At 43.6% G+C, this 20,627-nt stretch overlaps 1 protein-coding gene across 1 annotated transcript; it reads right to left on the minus strand.

Moving 5' to 3' along the window:
• Positions 1-1,823: 1,823 nt before the first annotated feature.
• On the minus strand, positions 1,824-20,516 carry cpsf1 (cleavage and polyadenylation specific factor 1). Its single transcript, XM_076301659.1, has 38 exons — positions 20,353-20,516; positions 19,705-19,870; positions 19,549-19,576; positions 18,891-19,024; positions 18,712-18,792; positions 18,244-18,395; positions 17,756-17,902; positions 17,437-17,576; positions 17,087-17,197; positions 16,737-16,830; positions 16,399-16,486; positions 16,028-16,177; positions 15,738-15,789; positions 15,499-15,590; positions 15,264-15,338; positions 15,046-15,126; positions 13,949-14,041; positions 13,454-13,570; positions 12,628-12,769; positions 12,036-12,214; positions 11,528-11,667; positions 11,131-11,305; positions 10,796-10,999; positions 10,591-10,680; positions 10,213-10,359; positions 9,720-9,872; positions 8,719-8,835; positions 8,241-8,331; positions 7,986-8,070; positions 7,461-7,602; positions 6,627-6,779; positions 5,591-5,767; positions 4,883-4,949; positions 4,704-4,751; positions 4,345-4,500; positions 2,902-3,031; positions 2,337-2,475; positions 1,824-2,098 (listed from the first exon to the last, which is right to left on the minus strand). The coding sequence occupies exons 2-38, from the start codon at positions 19,846-19,848 to the stop codon at positions 2,051-2,053; spliced, it is 4,362 nt and encodes a 1,453-aa protein (XP_076157774.1). The 5' UTR covers positions 19,849-19,870; positions 20,353-20,516; the 3' UTR covers positions 1,824-2,050.
• Between the last annotated feature and the right edge of the window lie 111 nt (positions 20,517-20,627).

The following is a 20,627-nucleotide window of genomic DNA, read 5'->3' on the forward strand; positions in this document are numbered from 1 at the left end:
ACAACGGATACTGTGTAGATGAGGGCCTCATGGTGCCAGCTGTCCTACACCTGACAGATTGTACATGCACTGGTGAGTTATTAAAAAGCATTATATTGTAGACATGAGCATACTTCTACAGTAATTTATCCCTGGGTGACGCAAGTACTGTGCTGACTTGTTTCTTTTTTATGATTCAGATATCTGCAATGTCCAGGCTGTACCACTTCCCACTGCACCCCTTCCCATGAACGAGGGCTTCAACAAAGACCAGACCCTGTTCCTCATCCACCAGATGGGGATCGATCCATCTGTACGTAGAAGGTGAGGGACCGGCAAAGTCCCTCAACGACCTCAACCGGCGTCTGAGGTTGGGGAAAAAAACGAAGCAGCTGCTGTGGGAGGAGATGGCTTGGAAGCTAGAGCTGCAGTTCGGGCAGCAGTTCCAGCAGGCGAAGGTGGCCCAGAAGTGGTTGACGCTGGTGGAGGGCTACAAAAAATGCAAAGACAACAACACGTCAACTGGAAGGGGGCCTGTCCGCTTCAAGTTTTACGGGGAGATGGACGAGCTGCTTGGGGGCAATCATGATGTGGACCCATCTGTTGTGGGGACCGATGGTTGTGGTGTCGATGTACGCAGACCTGATGCTCTGAGGCAGTCCAGCACACCAGACTTGGATCCCTCATCATCTCCCTCATCGGCTCCCTCTCCAGTGCAGTCCACCAGCTCCTCTTCCCCGTCTCCAGCTTCACCCTCAGACAGTCGCACTCCAGCTCGCGTCCCCACCAGACCCTCTGGCACCCCGAGGTCGCGGAAGCGGCAGAGGCTCGAGGATGACCTCTTGGCCTACCTCGAGAGGTCTGATGCTGCTGCACAGAGGCGCCATGAAGAGACCCTGGCGGAGTTGAGGGGGATGAGGGAAGATGCTGGAGGGTGGAGAAGCAGTGGCGTGTCCCAGACGAGACACCGTCTCTTGTTCAAGAGTGGCTTGACACAAGGCATGCGACAGCTGAAACCCATGTCTTGCATACTTCTGTGCGTGGTGGGTTCTTAAAGCACTGACTCCCAACTGCAGCAGTCCACTCTTTGTGAATCTCCCCCACATTTTTGAATGGGTTTTGTTTCACAATCCTCTCCAGGGTGCGGTTATCCCTGTTGCTTGTACACTTTTTTTTCTACCACATCTTTTCCTTCCCTTCGCCTCTCTATTAATGTGCTTGGACACAGAGCTCTGTGAACAGCCAGCCTCTTTAGCAATGACCTTTTGTGTCTTGCCCTCCTTGTGCAAGGTGTCAATGGTCGTCTTTTGGACAACTGTCTTCCCTATGATTGTGTAGCCTACAGAACTAAACTGAAAGACCATTTAAAGGCCTATGCAGGTGTTTTGATTTAATTAGATGATTAGAGTGTGGCACCAGGTGTCTTCAATATTGAACTATTCAAATTTTCTGAGATACTGAATTTGGGGTTTTCATTAGTTGTCAGTTATAATCATCCACATTAAAAGAAATAAACACTTGAAATATATCAGTCTGTGTGTAATGAATGAATATAATATACAAGTTTCACTTTTTGAATGGAATTACTGAAATAAATCAACTTTTTCATGATATTCTAATTATATGACCAGCAGCTGTATATACTTATACTTATTTCTTATAAAAACAGACAGAGAACTTGAAGTCTGACTAACACTGTGGTACAATCAAATCAAACAAAGCACAGGTACAATCACATACACATACAATCATGTAAGAACGGGTCAAACGGGTAGCGGAAAGTTTATCTCTTTTCAGAGAATACTCTTAACATAAAATCCACAAAAGAGTTGAGGAATGTTTTTTTAATTGTTTTTGTTTACAAAATATTTTATGAAACATGATACAATCTTCAATTACTTTTTTTTTTAGGTTTTGTAAAAAGACATACAACAAAAACAAAATGATTTTGTCCCTCAACATTCCCAGACTCTTGAGTTATACAGAACACTTTTTTTTCAGTCTGGTCTTAAACTAAACACAAGAACTTAGAAGTACAGCGTGGTGGAAGAACCTCCGGAAACAACTGGCTTTAGAAGTGAGCTGTAACTCTGTCAATCTCCAGAAGATCCTCCAAAATCTACAAGAGAAGATGGGTCAATTCATTAGCATTTTTCAAAGTCAAATGTACAGTTTGACAATAAAACTTCAGGCTGAGGGATACAAGTTTAAAAAAAAAAAAAAAAACTCTATTGTGGTGTTTCACTTCTGTATTCGCGCCTAAGATTAGAATGCAACAAATGGAAAAGTACAGACATCGCTTTTTTTTTTTTTAATCTTCAGTTTTCAAATAAAAGTAAGGGCAACTGTGTGCTTACAATGTCTGAGGTGGTTCCGATCTTCTTGGCCAGCTCACTGCGTTCCATGGTGCTCAGGTACAGGTACTTGTTCAAGAGCTCCCCATCCAGAATGTTCCGCACAGGATTCTGTAGCGTCCGTCGGTCTGTGTTCAACATCCTATTCACAGAGGATCCAGATGTCAACTCAACACACACACTTGTCATAAGCATGACATTTGTGAAGATTACTCAGAATGGTGTGTAAATTCCTCTGGTTGGCTCAGTGTGTGTAAGAATATTGTGTGTTTGTGTGTGTATAAAGGCATCTTTAGGATATGTGTTCATCAACGATTCATAGTTTCTGTATTACACATGCGAGTAAGAATGCTCTTGAGGTTCAGTATTTGCATTTGTGTCCATGAAAACCTACACATAGTATAGTAAGTATTAATGTGTGTGTGTGTGTGTGTGTGTGTGTGTGTGTGTACCTGAATGCTTTACGGTTGAAGCCAGTGTGGTGAGGCAACATGTGTGTGTGTACGTGAATGCTTTAGGGTTGAGGCCAGCGTGGTGAGGCAACATGTGTGTGTGTGTGTGTGTGTACCTGAATGCTTTAGGGTTGAGGCCAGCGTGGTGAGGCAGCATTGTGGTCAGGGCGTTCTGCAACATCAACAGACGCCGGTACGTCTTCTCCTGCATTGGCAGCAGCAGCCCGATACCTCCATCCAGTGTGGCTGTATGAAAACACACATTTAGCACACACATACACAAAAACACACACATAATAAATCACACAAAGAAGGATCATAATAATATAACAAATAATATAATATGTAATATAACAATAAAAATATAATAAATACAGGTATGTTAAATCACAGGCAGGTTTCAGCCCCCTCTTAAATATATAACACTGGTCTGGCTGGCAGCCAGAAATAGCTGTTAAATCATGAACCTCACCCTGGAGCACTGAGAACTTAACTGCTAATAACTGTCACATTAAATCACATATAACATGTGTAAGTGGGATTATAGGAGGCAGTCTACAGGTGGAAAACTGGAGCTGGGAACCAATGGTTACAGTAATACTTTAAATGGAGTCATTAAAGTTGAACAACTCATCTATAGTGTGTTTTAGTGAATGCTTGTTCGCTAATAAGGTTCAGTGTCTACACTGTATAAGGTCATGTCAACTATGTTAAAAAGTTAAAGAAACTTGAATTTTTTATGCCATTTATGACTGACATGGGTTCCCAACTTCCCTTAACAAACGTCAGTTAATGCATTAAGTAAAGCGATGGTTCGGAGTAATTTCACCCTAAGGTCCTTTGCACCATGACCCCGAGCCAAACACCCTCCCAGAACCTTTTTTCCCTTGGTCGAACCCTGGTCGAGTAGCACTGTCAGAAACTAATGACGTTCTGCAGTCGTGATGGAACCAACTTTTATCTCGTAAATTACCCCACTAATAATGCCCTGAATGGTACAAAACTTCTGCAGTAGTACAACTATGACCTTTAGTCCAATAACGAGGCATTAGAAAGTTTGTAAGTGCACCAGGAGTTTATTTAAATAAGACTTGCCTGATTATCTGCTACTATACTATACTAAACGTCGACGTTTTTCCCGTGATTTGGGAAAAGCCCGTAAAAGTCCTGGCAGGAAGCAAGCATAAGGATGTAGATCCAGGAATAAACTAATATTTTGTTCGTAGTCCAGTTTGCAACAATTATTAGTTAACACTAAGTTGTAAACACTTCGGGAAAAAAATATTAAAAACTGGATATACCAAAAAACGTTGATGTAATCGCTTCCTGCAAGGACTTTTACGGGCTTTTCCCAAATCATGGGAAAAACGTCGACGCATATATATGCGTATATATACATATATGCTCTGAGAGTCAGTACTGAAAACCATAGGATACATTTATCCAAACTTTAATCGGCTAAAATGGGTAACCTTCTGAGGCATCCTTGCATATCTAAACTGCAGTGCCTTATCAACTCTGAAGGACCTTTCTGAACTTTCAAGGCCTTCAATACTCACCAAACCAGGTGATGTGCTTGTTATCCCAGGTGAGGGCCTTCTTGCTGCTGGGGTCCAGCGCCCCGCGACAGGGCATCCTCCAAAGGGCGTTCACGTGCGCGCCCACATTAAAGTCCGCCCGACGCAGTAGACGCATGCCCCCAAAGCTCTCTTTCGCTATGGAAAGAAAGAGGGAACAATTTCAAAATCTGTTTTCACAGTCCGCTCCCTAATTGTTTTTTTGACTTTCTGGACAATAAACACGGGACGGGACCAAATTTAGCAGCCCAGAGCACACCAGGATGTCTTACACAGTACTTGTTACTGTACTGGACTGCCAGTAACAGTTTGCTTTCTCTGACACTGAGAAGAAGACATACCTTCTGGGAGATACATGTAGACCAGTAGATTTTTTTCCCTGTCAGACACTAGAAAGGAAAAACAGCACACAGAGCATAAGACATGTTAGAAGGTGAGATTGCAAGATCTACCATGATGAAACTATTTCAAATAAAATAAAAATGACCCAAATGATAAACAAGACTGAAATAGCACATACCAATGAAACCTATCTGGTTGTTGTCTACCATGAACTCTATGCTGTACACCTCCACGGGTTTCGCGTCCTGAAAAACAAACAAACAATAGAATTGACAAATAGGTTTGCGAAACAAACTCAGTATTGACAATGACTAATTGACTAATGACTAACATTCACAAAATGTTAAGACCAATGGACGTGAAGTCAGTCAGTCAGAACGTCATTCAAAGTAAACATCAGTGGAGGTAAAAACCTCTCCGGTTCATAAGGTTAATGAAATGCATTATTTTAATGCATCCAAGCACTAAATTAGCTCGTTTTAATGTCAGAATAACATTGTTCAGCATTATTCACATGGCAACTCAAGCATCTCCAAAACACGAGAGAGCACATTAACCTGAAGTACATAAGTACACAACTTTTTGTCCTCCTATGATGCTGAAAACAAACAACAACAAATCCATCTCCCAAAACACAGAGGACTAGAGGTGTCAACCAATATACTCGTAGTGCATTTCAAAAACATGACCATTTCTCCCTAACTCTACAATAATATAACAGGCCTCGGTATTGTTTGATATCAAACGCAAATTCATCCTGATGCTGCCTTGAAATCAGACTTCAGCTCGGAAACAATATTCTCTTTGCCAAGTCTTCCTTTTGAGACCAATGGAGTCCACTAGTTCCCGGTTCCCTTTGACTGGTTCCTGGTTCCTGGTTCCTTACCCTGCTGACCAGCGAGAGGGTCTTGCTCTCCTCCTGGTAGCGCAGCAACGAGACACTCTTCATGACATCAGCGGCCAGGATAAAGTTCTTGATGCTCATCATCTGGTGGATGTAGAGCTGCGTGTCGATAAAGGCCATGCCCGTCAGATCATTGTCCTTCAGACTCCACAGGAAGATCTGCACAAGAGAAGAGCAGATGTAGGGGAAGAGAGAGAAAGTTGGGCCACTGGATTTTTCACTGAATCAGCTGAACTGTGAAGATACCAGAATGGTATCACAAAATAACTATCTCACAAAATAACAAAATCACTATCTTATGGCCCTGGCACAAATGACCAGCTAACATAATTTTGATAGTTACACGGGGGGAAGGGTGAATGAGTACAAGTCATCTGAAATTACTATAATTTTGACTGAACTATAAGAGCAGACTGCAGGGAAGAAGTAATTAAAAACATGTCTTCACGTGTTAGCAATGGTTACCACTAAAGTCATACGAGCAGCTGACAGGAAACACTTACAATTGTTTTTCAGTATACATGTGAAACGAGAAAAAACACTGAAGCAGCAAAGTTTGAGCCACAACGTTTCACTGAATACATGGCTATTGGAACAAACTGAGAGGAATGTAATTTAATATATACACAGGAATGCTGTTAAATTCCTTGTGCTATAGAGGTAGGGGATTTCACACAGTGGCCGATCAACAACCAAGCCTACTTATCCTTACACAACATGAAACATGATCATTATCATTTACAGATCTGGTTAATCGGGTTCTTACTGAGGTTTTCGTTGTTTATCTTTTCCTTCGCTTAGATATGCCTAAACATGGGAACAAACCCTGATGTGTGAACATGTGTCATGTTCACGTTTTTTTAAAGAGCATTTATAAATGTGTGGATGTCTGTGTGTGAGTGTTTGTGCACATGAACATCCATAAATACCTGCACTAGTCAATGAGCGAGTGTGTATGCAGATAGTGCGTGTGTGACTGTGTATATGTGTGTGTGTGTGTGTGTGTGCATTCACTTACTTTTTGTCCGATGGCAGACACCAGGTAGCCACTGCAGTGGCAAAGTGCAGTCACGGGTCCTTTCTGTTCCTTCTCATAGAGCACCTTAAACTTGTTCTTGGTCAGGGGCTGACCTGGCTCAGGCACAACCTCAATCACATCAAGGATCAGGATCTACACCGCCACACAGGCAGGCAGGCAGACACACGCACGCGCACGCGCACACACACACACACACACACACACACACACACACACACACACACACACACACACACACACACACACACACACACACACACACACACACACACACACACACACACACACACACACACACACACACACACACACACACACACACACACACACACACACAAAACACAAAACACAAAACACAAAAGATAACCCATTACCAAACTCTCAAACCCCATTAAGAGCTTTACTTCCTGACACAAGATTGTACAAATCAATATTAATCAGAACTCTTCACAAAGCTTAGAGCAAGGAAAACATTTTGACTGTTCAAGTACTAACAGTAGCTCAGTATGCGATAACAATGGTGGCACTATTACCCCTGTTATGTGTGACACAGAGTGAGTGAGTGAATATGAATGTGTGATGTGTGTTTGTGTGAGTATAAGAGTGAGTGAGTGTATGTGTGTGTGTGTGTATACTCTCCCCCTGCAGTATAAAAGAGAGAGAGAGAGAGAGAGAGGAAGAGAGAGAGAGAGAGAGAGAGAGAGAGAGAGAGAGAGAGAGAGAGAGAGTGTGTGTGTGTGTGTGTGTGTACTCTCCCCCTGCAGTATAAAAGAGAGAGAGAGAGAGAGAGTGTGTGTGTGTGTGTACACTCACTCTCCCTCTACAGGTGACCTCCTCCCCCTGAATGAGACAGGTTCCCAGAGCCACGTAGCCCTTTAGGCCGGACACAGTCTCCTGACTCTTCAGGGCCACAGTCTTCATGCAGGTCACATGTTCCCACTCCTCCAAATCAATACTGATCACGAGAACACACACACACACACACACACACACACACACACACACACACACACACACACACACACACACACACACACACACACACACACACACACACACACACACACACACACACACACACACACACACACACACACACACACACACACACACACACACACACAGAAACTAAGGTTACACATACTTAACACATAAATATTTAACATTAACACATGAGGCGAATACAACACACAGAATGGGGTCATTATGAGGACCATTTGCTCCAACTCAAGCAGATCAATACCAACACATTACAAACCGTAAACACAGAAACACAAGCTTGATTTATAAACACACACACACACACACACACACACATACACACACACACAAACTCACCGTGTGTTTGGGATGGCCTCCCAGCTGACAGGTGAGATGAGCTGAATAGAGAACTTCTCCTGCTGAGGGTTGATGTACCGTTCATCTACACACACACACACACACACACAAAGATAAAATGATCACCTTCATAGTAGATATGGAAGCAACTCTGCCTGTGTCAATCTGCTACTGTATTAGTGTGAAAGACAGTATGTGTGTGTGTGGACATGTGAGTGAATGTGTGTGATGGCGTTCATGCAGATTTCCCCTCACCTCTCTCGATCGTCTCAAACTCCTTCTCCTCCCCAGTCATCCTGGGGATGCGCGTACATGGCTCCTTTATGCTCGAGCACACTGCATACACCTGGGACAGACAGACAGACAGACAGGCAGACACATGACAGAATGAGTACCGTCCATATCTACATTTATTAATTTAGTGGACACATTCAACTAAAAGCTAAATGCCAGTGGGGTGGATGGCAATACTACTACTACTACTACTACCTCTATACTCTGGACATTTCACACGAAAAGAGTCGGGCTGGAAATATATTTTTGCCGTGAGATGTCAGAGTGTTGATGAAAGGAAAATGATGCATCTTGACCTCATTTATTTTTCCTGATTTTTGCTGGGTGTCATGTAAGAGTTGAACGACTTATGCTTTACTTTGACAGCAAAAGGATGATTTACATGTTGGTGGATTACCATACAGTGGACATGCTTGTTGATCTTAGGAAGTGCTGTTACCTTAGACTCTACATGGTAGGTCACGTAGTGGACTGTACACCTTAACGGAATCTTCCGGACAGGCCATGGAGCGTCGTACGAGAGGTAGGTGGGCAGCACGCTGATTCTCAACTCTCCCTACGAGACACACACACACACACACACACAAACACAAACATCAACACAAAGTCCTTTTTTGGGTACTCAAACTATTATAGATCACAGATGTATGTGACAATTATGGGCGTAAACAGGCTTTCCAGTAGCCTAGAAATCTAGATGCGCCCCTAGCGGCAGCAAATTACATTTGCTGCCAGGGCTAGTCTAGCAACTCTCCGTTGGCTTGTGAGCTCCAGAAATCGAAACTCAATCAGGCCAATGAAATCGTGTATAGAGTCGTTAGGTGGGCTTAACATAATGATTGATGACAGAGTTGCAACGGTTTGGCTTGAATTCCCTGCTACTTGAAAACAAATAAGATGGATGTTGCTGCTGGCGAACAGTGTGACACGAGTTAAGCTTTTATTAAGTTGGCAAACGTTTGAACTAGCCAACTAGCTCCGCTGGTGGGAAACGCATGGGACTCATAGCGCTGCCGCTGTCCTATTGCGTACAGAGGGAATTTGAAAGACAACTGATTATCCCGCCCCTCGGACTGAGCACTGCGAACGGTGAGTGCCCAGACCCTACATTTTAATGTGGGTCTGGCTCGTCAGGCTAGCTTTCCGGTTCAATACTATAATATTTAGCTGCAGATTCAATACATATTGTGAAAGTAAAGAGTAAAGATCTTTAAAGTACAATTAAGCTAAACAAATTGCAATTCTATAAACAGTGCAGTTCAGTGTCAAAAATACATTCCATATAAATTAAATTTTGCTTGTATGACTGGTCTCTGAATTTGGATTCTCCAGTTAGATATAAATAACCAACAGCAAGACCCTTAACATGAGAACATGGCTTGTATGGCATTTTGGCTCAGTGATTTCCCTAGGCCACTTTAGCGGCGGCAGCCAAGGCACCTGTTTGTTGAAGTAGAGGAAGCCCTTGGGGCAGTTGATGTTGTGGAACGGGGAGAAGGACTCGATTGGCCCGTCGATGATCATGGGGTGGAGCCTCATGGCCCCACGGGATGTCACCAGCATCCAGTGAGGGGACGGCCCACAGATAAACACCTGAGGGAGGGGGAGGGAGAGAGAGAGAGGAAGGGAGAGAGAGAGAAAGAGAGGGAGGGGTAGAGAGAGAGAGAGAGAGACGATTGGTTCATGGTTGCTCAGGAGAGGGTTGGTTCATGGTTGCTACCCTTTCCTTGCCCGAGGCCGTTCTTTAGGACAATAATCAATCAATACTTGACAGTGCTTCTACAAGAACTGCCAAATATTTGAAATGCTCTCTTTGTTTTAAGAGCTATCCAGTGCTTGTGCTATATGTGTTATTTAAGCAATGAAATGAAAGGAATCAAACAAAAACCAAACAGTCTTGACTGACACTGATCAGTGACATCTGTGGTCTTACCCCTGAGTATCCAGAGATGTCCCTGAAGTATCGGAACCTCGCCACGCGACCTTTGAGCCCTAACCCCTCCTCACCAGGTCCCTCAGCTTTCTTGTCCCTCTTAGAGAGCTTGGCTTTCTTCTCCCGGAAGTTTATGTTGTGTGGCATCTGTAGACACGTTGAGTTTATTAATAACCTGACCACCACAGAGTTAAGGCACCCATCGAAAATGTCTTGTACATTAAGATGTATGCGGAAGGTAACGTGAAGGTTCTCTTCACTAATCAAGGAATCTTTCCGTTACAGTTAGCAGCACTGTGATAGCAATGCAATAGAAAATGGCTTTCAAGTAGCATTATGAATGGAAGCCTCGGAAAGCGAGCTGCGTCCATTTCTTACCTTTTTAAAGCGCACTTTCAAGTTGCTCTGGACAAGCTGCTGGTCATAAGGGAACGCTTCATAGATGAGAAGCTCCTGTTCAACATGGACCTAACAAGTACACAAACATTTTTATGCAATTTTATCGTTTTTAGTTTAAATATCTACTGTGTTTCTGTTTTCCTATAAAAATCTTTAGAACGATGAGAAGAGATTTTAGACTCACCAACAGGTAAGGCCGGCTATGATTGTAGCCCAGTGCCACCAGGGATACCTCCTTGACCAGTGGGATATCTCCCTGACGAGTGACCTCCTCCTTTTTACCTTCCTGTGTTGCTGATTGGCCAGCTGAACTGTCCACCAACACCCTCTGACCAACCGGGAAGTTCTTCACCAAAAAGACCAGGCGCCAGTCAGGAAGCTGGAAAATCTAATAGTAATATGGCAAGAAATGTTTAGCTGCCTCAAAGATGTACAAAACAAAACGATCAAAGAAAGAATTTGTGATGGAAAAGTTACAATTTTCCATTTTTTAAGTTACAATTTTGTTTCAAATCCTACCTCCATGACCCCGTTCTCTCTAACCACCATGCACCAGTGCGTTGGGTCCAGCTTGCTGTGGGCCCCGTCCTTCCGCATTGCGGTTGAGGTCGAGTTGCCTTGCTCGTCTTTGGTGGGGCTGGTAAGAGGACCGGAGTCCCCATACAGCATCTCCTCCTCATCGTCCACCGTGTTACTGAGGAGAGAAGGACAGGCGGTAGGAGAGGTCAACTCAGAGCGAGTAAAGCTCTTAACAACCATCACTTCTTGCAGTTTGCAAATATGCACTCAATCGAAATGTCAATTGTGGAATTGGGAGAGAACTGGAACAGTTCAATAACTCAACGATTGAAAGACTGATCATTAATAACCAATGACAATGAGTGATCAGTGATCATGTGTGCTGTCGTTGGTTTACCTCATGTCCTGTATGACCAGCTCAGTCTCGATGTGGCTCTGTGTTCCCACAACCTCCTTGGTCAGGAAGCTGACCTTGTTTTCCGTGGTGAAGATGCCGCTGATGTCGCGGTAGGCACAGAGCGTGATCACGCGTGATTGCTACGATCAGGAAACATGCAAAAACACTTCAGTTCAGTTCAATCAACTATTATATTTTGTCTTTTTAATCATTCTCTATTTTTAAATGATTTTACCTTGTGCGTTTTATGTTTTTTTTATTATTATTATTACTATGATCTTTACCTTTTAAACTATTCTTTCACTATTGCCCTTTTATGCTTTTATTTGTTATTACTGTTCGCTTTTGTTTATGTAAAGCACATTGAATGACCTCTGTGTATGAAATATATAATAATATATATAAATAAACTTGACTTGACTTATAGAATAGAAACCGTAAGTGGACTCAAATCAAGTGGACACATCATGCATTGTGCAGGGTAAAGTAAACTGGAGTCATTGCTGACCATGTGAATCTGAGGCTTCTGCAGAGCCAGTCGGTGGGTTTTGCCCATGTAGGAGTCAGTCTTCAGGACGAACATGGTGACCACACCCTCGGCCGTCATGATGACCACGTAGGGGTCGGCCACGGAGCACTGCACTATGGGAGAGCCCAGATCCACCGGGATGAAGTGAAGCTGGGTCACTGTGAGAAAGACAAAAAAACGGATGAGGAGGAAAAAACGGATGAGGAGAGAGAAAAAGAGACACAAAGACACAAGCAGAGAGAGAGAGAATTGTAAAGAGAGGGGGAGAGACTGATGTAAATATAAATGTAAAAAAGTAAAATGTAAATGACATTAAGTAAACCTTGCCTTCAATGGCCTCCACAGCCTAAGCAAAGGACCAGATGGACAATTAGTATGCTGGGGTAAGTACCTTTTCCATCAGACCTCAACAGCTGAACCCTAATACAAAGCTAACAGTCCAAACTGGATCAGTAAGGAATAGCGAAACCTTCATTCAGAGAACTTTTTCTGAGTGTGTCATGGTGAAAGCATTAAAGAGGCTAGTTGCTCTTTCCCGTTGGGCGGGGGCGAGGCTAACGGAGTCTCTTACCCCCCTCCAGCAGCCTGATGCCCATGGGTGACACCTGGATGATGTACTTGTTGTCCCCGATGTTGCCGGCAAACACTGTGGGGCCCTGTGTGGCGAAACCGCTGGTGTCCAGCTCCATGATCTCCTGCCCCGTCTGCAGGATCTGAGAACACACAACCAAAAGGGAAAGGTTATTTACACACACGGGTGCACAGGAAGACAGAGACAGAGCACACACACACACCGATTCAATCCCCGACCAGTAGGACAAATTTGGCCGAGGGAAGTGATTGAGCACTGCTCTCCCATGCCCACATCTACGGCTGAAGTGCCCTTGAGCAAGGCACCTGACCCCTCCCTGCTCCCTGAGTGCCGCTGTAGCAGGCAGCTCACTGGTCTGGGTTAGTGTGTGCTTCACCTCACTGTGTATTCACTGTGTGCTCTGAGTGTTCACTAATTCACAGATTGGGATAAATGCAAAGACCAAATTTCCCTCATGGGATCAAAAGAGCATATATACATACATACTTACACTTACACACACTTGACTCACACAACTGTACGACAGAGGGACAGAGGTACACACACACATACAGGCTTGCAGAATTTGTCTTGTAATCGCTCAATCCCATTTACTTGCTGACTAGTGAAGTGTGCCGGTAACACCACTGGGGTTTCTGTACTGCTACAATGTGCTGAGCTATGAGCTGTGTGTGTATGTGTATGTGTGTGTGTGTATGTGTGTGTGTGTGTGTGTGTGTGTGTGTGTATGTGTGTGTGTGTGTGTGTATGTGTGTGTGTATGTGTGTGTGTGTGTGTGTGTGTGTGTGTGTGTGTGTGTATATACCATAGTGGAGTCCTCTCTGCTCAGGATGAGGAAGCCGTGCTTGTTTTTCTCGTCCTCTATGGTGGGCTCCTGCTTCTCCTCCTCAGCGTTCTCACTGTCGGCCTCTTCAGCGGGCGGCTGCCATACCGAACAAGAGAGGCAGAGATATGAAGAGGACGAGACGACAAGAACAAAGACAGGGAAATCAAAATAGAAAAAAAGGAAATCAAAAGGGGGCAGCCGTGGCCTACTGGTTGCCGGTTCACTAATTCACGGATGGGATAAATGCAGAGACCAAATGCCTTGTATACGCAAGTATACTTTAAACCTGATTTACATTTACATTTACAAAACAGAAAGAGGGAAATCAAAGAGGTGAGGTAGTTTATGGAGAACTAGTAATGTGTCAGTCACTACTTGTTCTGCATTCTGTAATATTAGTATCTGAATATTAGTAATATTAGTATCTGAATCGGAGGCCATTGTGTGCCGAGGGGGCAGAGCTGCTCTGCTCACCTGCTCTGGCTTCTCCTCGCTGGATATGACCGTCCACATGTCATGGCATCCAGGAAGTTCGAAGGTGGTGACCACTTGAGGCCTGATGCTCCGCTATGGGAGGGCAGATAAAGAGGGTGATGATGAGGGTCACCAACACAAACAAGACCACATAAACACAACAACTATACACTCAGAAAGGCAGATATTGTGTGGCACAGGGTTTTGAATGGCAGACAACCCAAAAAAGTCAAGTACTAGGAATTCTATGAACACAAAGCCAGTTAAACTGTCAGGCCAGGTCTGATTTTCATTGCAAGACCTTCTCATGACTCCAAGCAAATGGGTATGTAAGAAGATTGGGTAACACTTTACCTGACAGTATCGACATAAGAGTGACATGACACTGTCATGAACACATGACACGGTCATGACACATGAACCCTAACCCTAACTTCTAACCCTAATCTTAACCCTAACTTGTTATGACAAAAACCGAATGTCACTTAATAAGAGAAGTGTTATGTCATAAACGTTTATGACTTGTTTATGACACGTTCGTGACAGTGTCATGTCACTCTTATGTCGATACTGTAACCGAAGTTTGTAACTGTAACTGTGCCATTATGTGAGGGTGTGTGATTGTGGTACCAGTTGAGGGCAGTATCCCTCAAGTATATGTGTCTGTGTGTGTCTGTGTGTGTCTGTGTGTGTGTGTCTGTGTGTGTCTGTGTGTGTCTGTGTGTGTGTTTGAGTGTGTTTGAGTAGGGAGGTGGGGGTAGGGGGTTTTGGAAGGGAACAGAAGACAGCGAGTTTAGAGAGGGGGTGGGGAGGGGGTGGCATGCCCCTGGTTCTGTTTCTTGGGTGTTTTAAAGGCTTCTCCCACGGTCTTTGAGGGAGCCCTGGTAAACCCAGAATTCCTCTCGCACATACACACACAACCTGCGGCAGACGAGCCTCACCGCCGCAGGTTTCTGTGCAGTGCTCTCTCGGACACACAAACACACAGCTATATATAAATGCAATACTATCTACACTCAATCTAGTCTATATTAAGCCTCAGTGGCCATTTCCAGGCACCAGGGTGAACACACACATACACACACAAACACACTTACTTGAAGGACAGACAGAGCTCCGTTCTTGCCGAAGCCAGAGCACACCACCACTTCTAGGTCAGGCTCTGGATTGCTTTGGAACTGTGGGGAGACATAGGAGCAGTTAATACCTAAATACATTACACTTACAATACTTTTATATGGTGTCATATATTTGACATTTATTTTTTTTAATTGCATTGGTAAAAACACTGTGTAAAAGAGAAATAAACATGTACCTCTTCTGATAAGAAGGCTGGCTCTCCCATGGAAGCATTGGCACAGGGCCCGATGTTTAAAATGCTATCACACACCTGAGAGAACACAAACATTATAGGTGATTACCACAGTCATTCATCCAAACATGAACTGCTCAATTGCCTGTGATGACTTCTCTAGTTTATCTTCATGTGATGGTTTATCCTGCTTATAGGGGCTGAAGTTGTGTTGAGGAAAATTAGTTGGTGGCTGTACCTCGAAAGAGTAGGTGGCCAGCTGAGTGCCTGATTGGGCCTCGCTACCGTACACTTCAATTTCATCCAGTTCATCTGGCATGGACGACTTAGCTGTGAGAAGACAAAACCATGTCAAGTGTCAATTAAAAAAAAATACACACTAGAAATAAAACAAACGTTTTCCCTTTAAAAACACACACACAGACACACAGACACACAGACACACACACACACATACACAACTCCTTTGGCATATACCTGTCCAACTAGCATTAGAATCCATGCGCTTCTTCTTAGTGGGCGGCTCCTCCTGAACAGATTAACACAAATCACACTTGTTTAGCAAACAAGAACGCTGGAGCTGCACTCCAAATACTCAAATGCAGCCAACTGAAAAGCTATTTTCCTCAGACACCCGCACAGTTATGCTAGAGTGTTGCTGTAATCTCCTGACACTGTATTGGTAGACAGCAACACCAGCAGACACTTAACACAACCACATCTTGTCAATGAAAAATAACCAGAATGGAAGGGAAAGGAGCACCCACCGGCTTGTCCTTCTCCTTGTCCTTGTTGTCATTGTCCTCGTCCTCGTCCTCCTCCATTGTCGCCTCCTGAAGCTTCTCTGTGTACTTCAACAGCAGGGAGTTGCCCAGTCGGGAGCCCAGGAACAGATAACCAGGCTCCATCGTCATCATCTGGGGAAGGAGAAGACAGAGACCGTTATCCTTAGGTGACGTTTTTTTTTTACCAGCAGACAAGACACAAAGGAACTCAAGTCCCCTCTGCCTTGCCTTGGCATGGTGCTTGTCAAGGACAAAACGGAAACACTAAGAAACCAGTGCATCATTCGAGGGAGTGAGACACAAGGTGGAGAGGGGAAGACAGAGAGGGAGCGATAGGTGGAGGTGTTACTTACACAGGTGGTGAGCACGCTGGCGGCAGCCTTGTCAAAGTGGAAAGAGCGCACACTCCTCATGCCGTCAGTGATGAGGGTCAGAACATAGCTACACACACACACACACACACACACACACACACACAGATGTCAATTTCATATGGTAAAAATGGAATACATTACTAAAGCATTGCATTTGAAATAGGCTTTTGATAAAGCCCTTAGGTCAGTGTCTGCCATCTGTATTGACATCTGTCAAGTGTTGTACAAATAAATTCTGACACAATTGTACACATAAATTGACTGTGCGTTGTCTGCTATGATTATCAAACCAACTGGGGAAAAAAAACTTTACTCACATCTCTCCACCTTTCAGCGAGATGACCATCTTGTCTGAGCCAATGAAGGTTGCCTGAGAACAGTCCAGTGTGATCCTCACTTCCTCCTGAACCTCTGCAATGACCGGGCACATACGCAGACAAGGGGTTAGGTCACCAATCACTACCAGGAAACTCTTTCTCTCTCTACAATTTCTAATGTGTTCTAAAAACAGCGATGGGAAGTCCAGGTGTGATTATTGCTGGCTACGAGATAGTTGTAAAAACTGGTCAGCTAAAACATGAATTTCTTTATCTTTTTTACTGTTAATGTCCCAATATTATAAGTGTGCGAGGAAGCGCTGGGCAGGTGTGGGCGTCAGTCCACTCACTCAAAGGGAAGGCCGTGGTCCCGTTGGTCTGGCTGTTGAGGGAGACGCCATATGGAGGAACACTCTGGTTCAGGTAGAGCAGGGAGTTCACAGCAAACACAACCACACCACCTGTACATACACATACACACACACACACACACACACACACACACACACACACACAACACACACAACACACACACACACACACACACACACACACACACACACACAAATAAACACAACTGGTTAGTGCTATTTTACGAACACAATGATATGCTGTCAATACTGCACAGATAGCTCAAAAGTCATCTGAGGGTGAAAAAAAAGATGTGGCCAATGTAGGGATGAGTGTAGGGATCACGCACCGATTGGCTTGGGCACTGGCATGACCTGTGTGCAGTCAAAGGGCAGGTTGCTGAGTGACCAGATGACAGGGTGCACCTTCTGCATGATGTTGAGGGAGATGGCCACTATGCTGCAGGTATCTTGTCGGACCGCCACACGCCTGTCAAGCACAACACAACAACACAAACATCCATCACTGTACAATCACTGGCCAGACATAATTCAACAACATTCTTTCATAATTTATACAAATCTAACAAAACTGGGGTGTATGTGTGTGTTTTTTGTCTTTGGAAACATTTGATGGATCTCTCCAGTGCATTATGCAGGTGAACACACCCAGGCCAAGTCTGGTTGGGCTCGTAGAGGATGAGCAGAGTGGGCTCATAGTAGCCATGCAGGAACTTCATGTCGATAATGTTCAATAGCTTCTCATCAAGCTCCCGGACATCAATGATGTAACTGGGGAGAAAACTGGACTTCTGCCTGTAGAGACAGAGAAACAATGATGACAAGTCAGAGATTGTTCCTCTACTTGTTGTTGGTTGTGTTGCTTGCAGCACCTTGGATTGGGTCAAGCATGCTAGGAAGTGACCTTAAACCCATAGGCTCTAACATCTCTTGCTAGCATGACTCTAAAAGCATCAGGAGGGAGGTTTGCCTAATGTACTTACTGCACAGCTACGTACCAGCTGGCTACCATTACATTCGCACACTGAGTCAGACGTTTATTCAGGAATGAGGGAATGAATGAGTTAACGAATGAAAAATTGCAATTTGCCATGAAATTTTATGAAAGAAAAGTTGCCTCTGAAAGATCGACCTACCCTTCTCCAACAATTCCCTCCTGTTCATCTGTCAAGGTGTCCTTCCTGAAGGGAAGCACCACCAGCCGGGTGCCATAGACCAGCATCACAGCACAGCGATTCTCTGGGTCCACGCGCACAATAGGGATGTGTACATTCTGCACAAAGCCGTCCTTTACGTGAAACAAAACAGAAAGAAAATGAGTCTGTCTGCTGATATTCAGTGCTCCTGTCAAAGCTGGTACCTGATTTAAAAAAAAAAAAAAATAGATGTATTAAACTTTCTTCTGGAACTGTTTACACTTAGGCCTGTTCCCAGCACAATAATCACTGATTTTGTTTCATCATTTATCCACATATTACACTCTCAAAAGCAGCACAATTTGAAGAAACATAGAGACTCACAAAACATTTCTTGAAAAATAAATAAAAATAATAATTATAAAATAAATGTATGTTCTTTGACTGGAAAAAGTAAACACACTGTACCCTGAGCTCTGGCTCCTCAAAGTAATGCAGGGAGAGAGTCTTCAGGTCATGGGTCCCTGGGTCATACTCCACAACTGACAGCTGGGGACAAAGACAATGTAAACATGTTATGACAATACCGTTGTATGGTCTTCTGTAGGACATGGGACAGGAATTTAGATGGCTATGCGGTTACTTACCTTTGCATCTTTAAAGCTCAGGAGAAGAGCATCTCTGTTTGCACCAACCAGCTGGACGCTGGCCATGGACATGACATTACCGAAGAGAGAGAAGGAAGCCACCTGCTCCAGCTTCTCCTTGCGACTCTTGACATCTAGGTAGTAAATCAAGGATCTAAGTACTTATCTGTCTATACTGTACATAATGTTACTGCTACTAAACAGCAAATATCTGTACATGTTGTTCATACATTATTCATACTGCATATCCATATCTATTCTGCACTAGGGCCAATAGTTACTGCTAATACACTGCACATATGTATAGTTAATTTATATCATTGTAAACCATTCCAGCTTCTTAACTGTATATTATTGTCTACACTGCACTATATATTTTACTGTTTATGCACCTATACTGTGTATATCACATTGCACTTGTCTGCTTTTTTGCACTTCTGGTTAGACGCAAACTGCATTTCGTTGTCTCTGTACTTGTACTCTGCCCAATGACAATAAAGTTGAATCTAATCTAATCAATGTGAAGTTGTCAAAAAAGTCTAAAAGCATTTTGCATCTATTTTATTTGATGTGAGTTCTCCTTCCTGTAGTCATTTGAAGAGTAAATGACAGAATTTAAGAGAAACAACATGTAGGATTAGATCACCAGAACACTTACCTGTGGCCTTTTCTGTCTTGTTGGTACTCTGAAATCCGCCAGAGGGATAGGAAACATGTAGTTAGGCCTAATCATTCTAATCTTAATCAGTGAAAGAATATCCACGTCGAGACAAGTATCGTTAGAACAGGTTATTTTCAAGATCCTGAAACTCACCTCCACATCATGAATGATTCGGTAAACATAGAGCTGTGACGTGCCTGCGACCACCAAGTTTTTCTCTTCACTAGATATGAAGTTACAGTAAACAGAAAATTCCACCGCCGTAGGAGAGTGCGCCTGACGGTACACAGCGTACATCCTCCTGGCTCAATGTCAGCACCTGATTGGCAACAGGGGTAACGATATGTAATGATTATACACCTTCTACGTTATATTTCCATGATGAGTAATCGTTTACCTCCAAATAACTACTTGTACAGTATGTACAAATACATGTTCTTATATTTGGCTGGCATATCATGTAAATTGGCGTATTGGTGGTAAAATGACACTCAAAACACAGGCTACAGTGAAATCCAACGTAACACTAAGTAAGCTAACTAGCTAGCTGGCTAGTAAGTGTATTGCTCTGTGCAGTTACAAACAATCAGGTAATGTCTACAAAGTAACGTTAAGTCGCTGTCTAGCAACCTTCATATAATCCTACAAGTGAACAGTTTATTAAAGTGCAGTAAAGCTCGGTGACTTGTGTCACACAAGTGTTCATCTAGCTATTCCTTGCACGCTAGTGGCTACAAGTCTGCATGGTAACGTTAGCTTGGTGCAATGGTCCGATCTAGACTGCAGATATGTGCGCCGTACCTATCAATGGTTTTTAACGTTTCCAAATAATAGTGTCCACTGGATAATTTCACATCAACATTGCTGCTTTCACAACTAATTCAGCTCAACAACGACTTCACTATATTAAAGGAATGAATTTGTTCCTTGCTTCCCCTCGAATCCATTCATCACATATCCCACAATGCAACATGTGGTACCCTTGAAATATGACCGGTAGGGGAACAATAGAGTTCAAAGAAATGTTCCTAGAGTGATAAAACGACGAACTGTACAAGGATGAAACTCGAACTGAG

This window comes from Alosa pseudoharengus, unplaced genomic scaffold (assembly GCF_046254945.1).
Source record: "Alosa pseudoharengus isolate Yale_2024_CS ecotype anadromous, Long Island Sound unplaced genomic scaffold, YU_APseudo_1.1 YU_APseudo_1.1_scf_23, whole genome shotgun sequence".
Classification (NCBI taxonomy): domain Eukaryota; kingdom Metazoa; phylum Chordata; class Actinopteri; order Clupeiformes; family Clupeidae; genus Alosa; species Alosa pseudoharengus.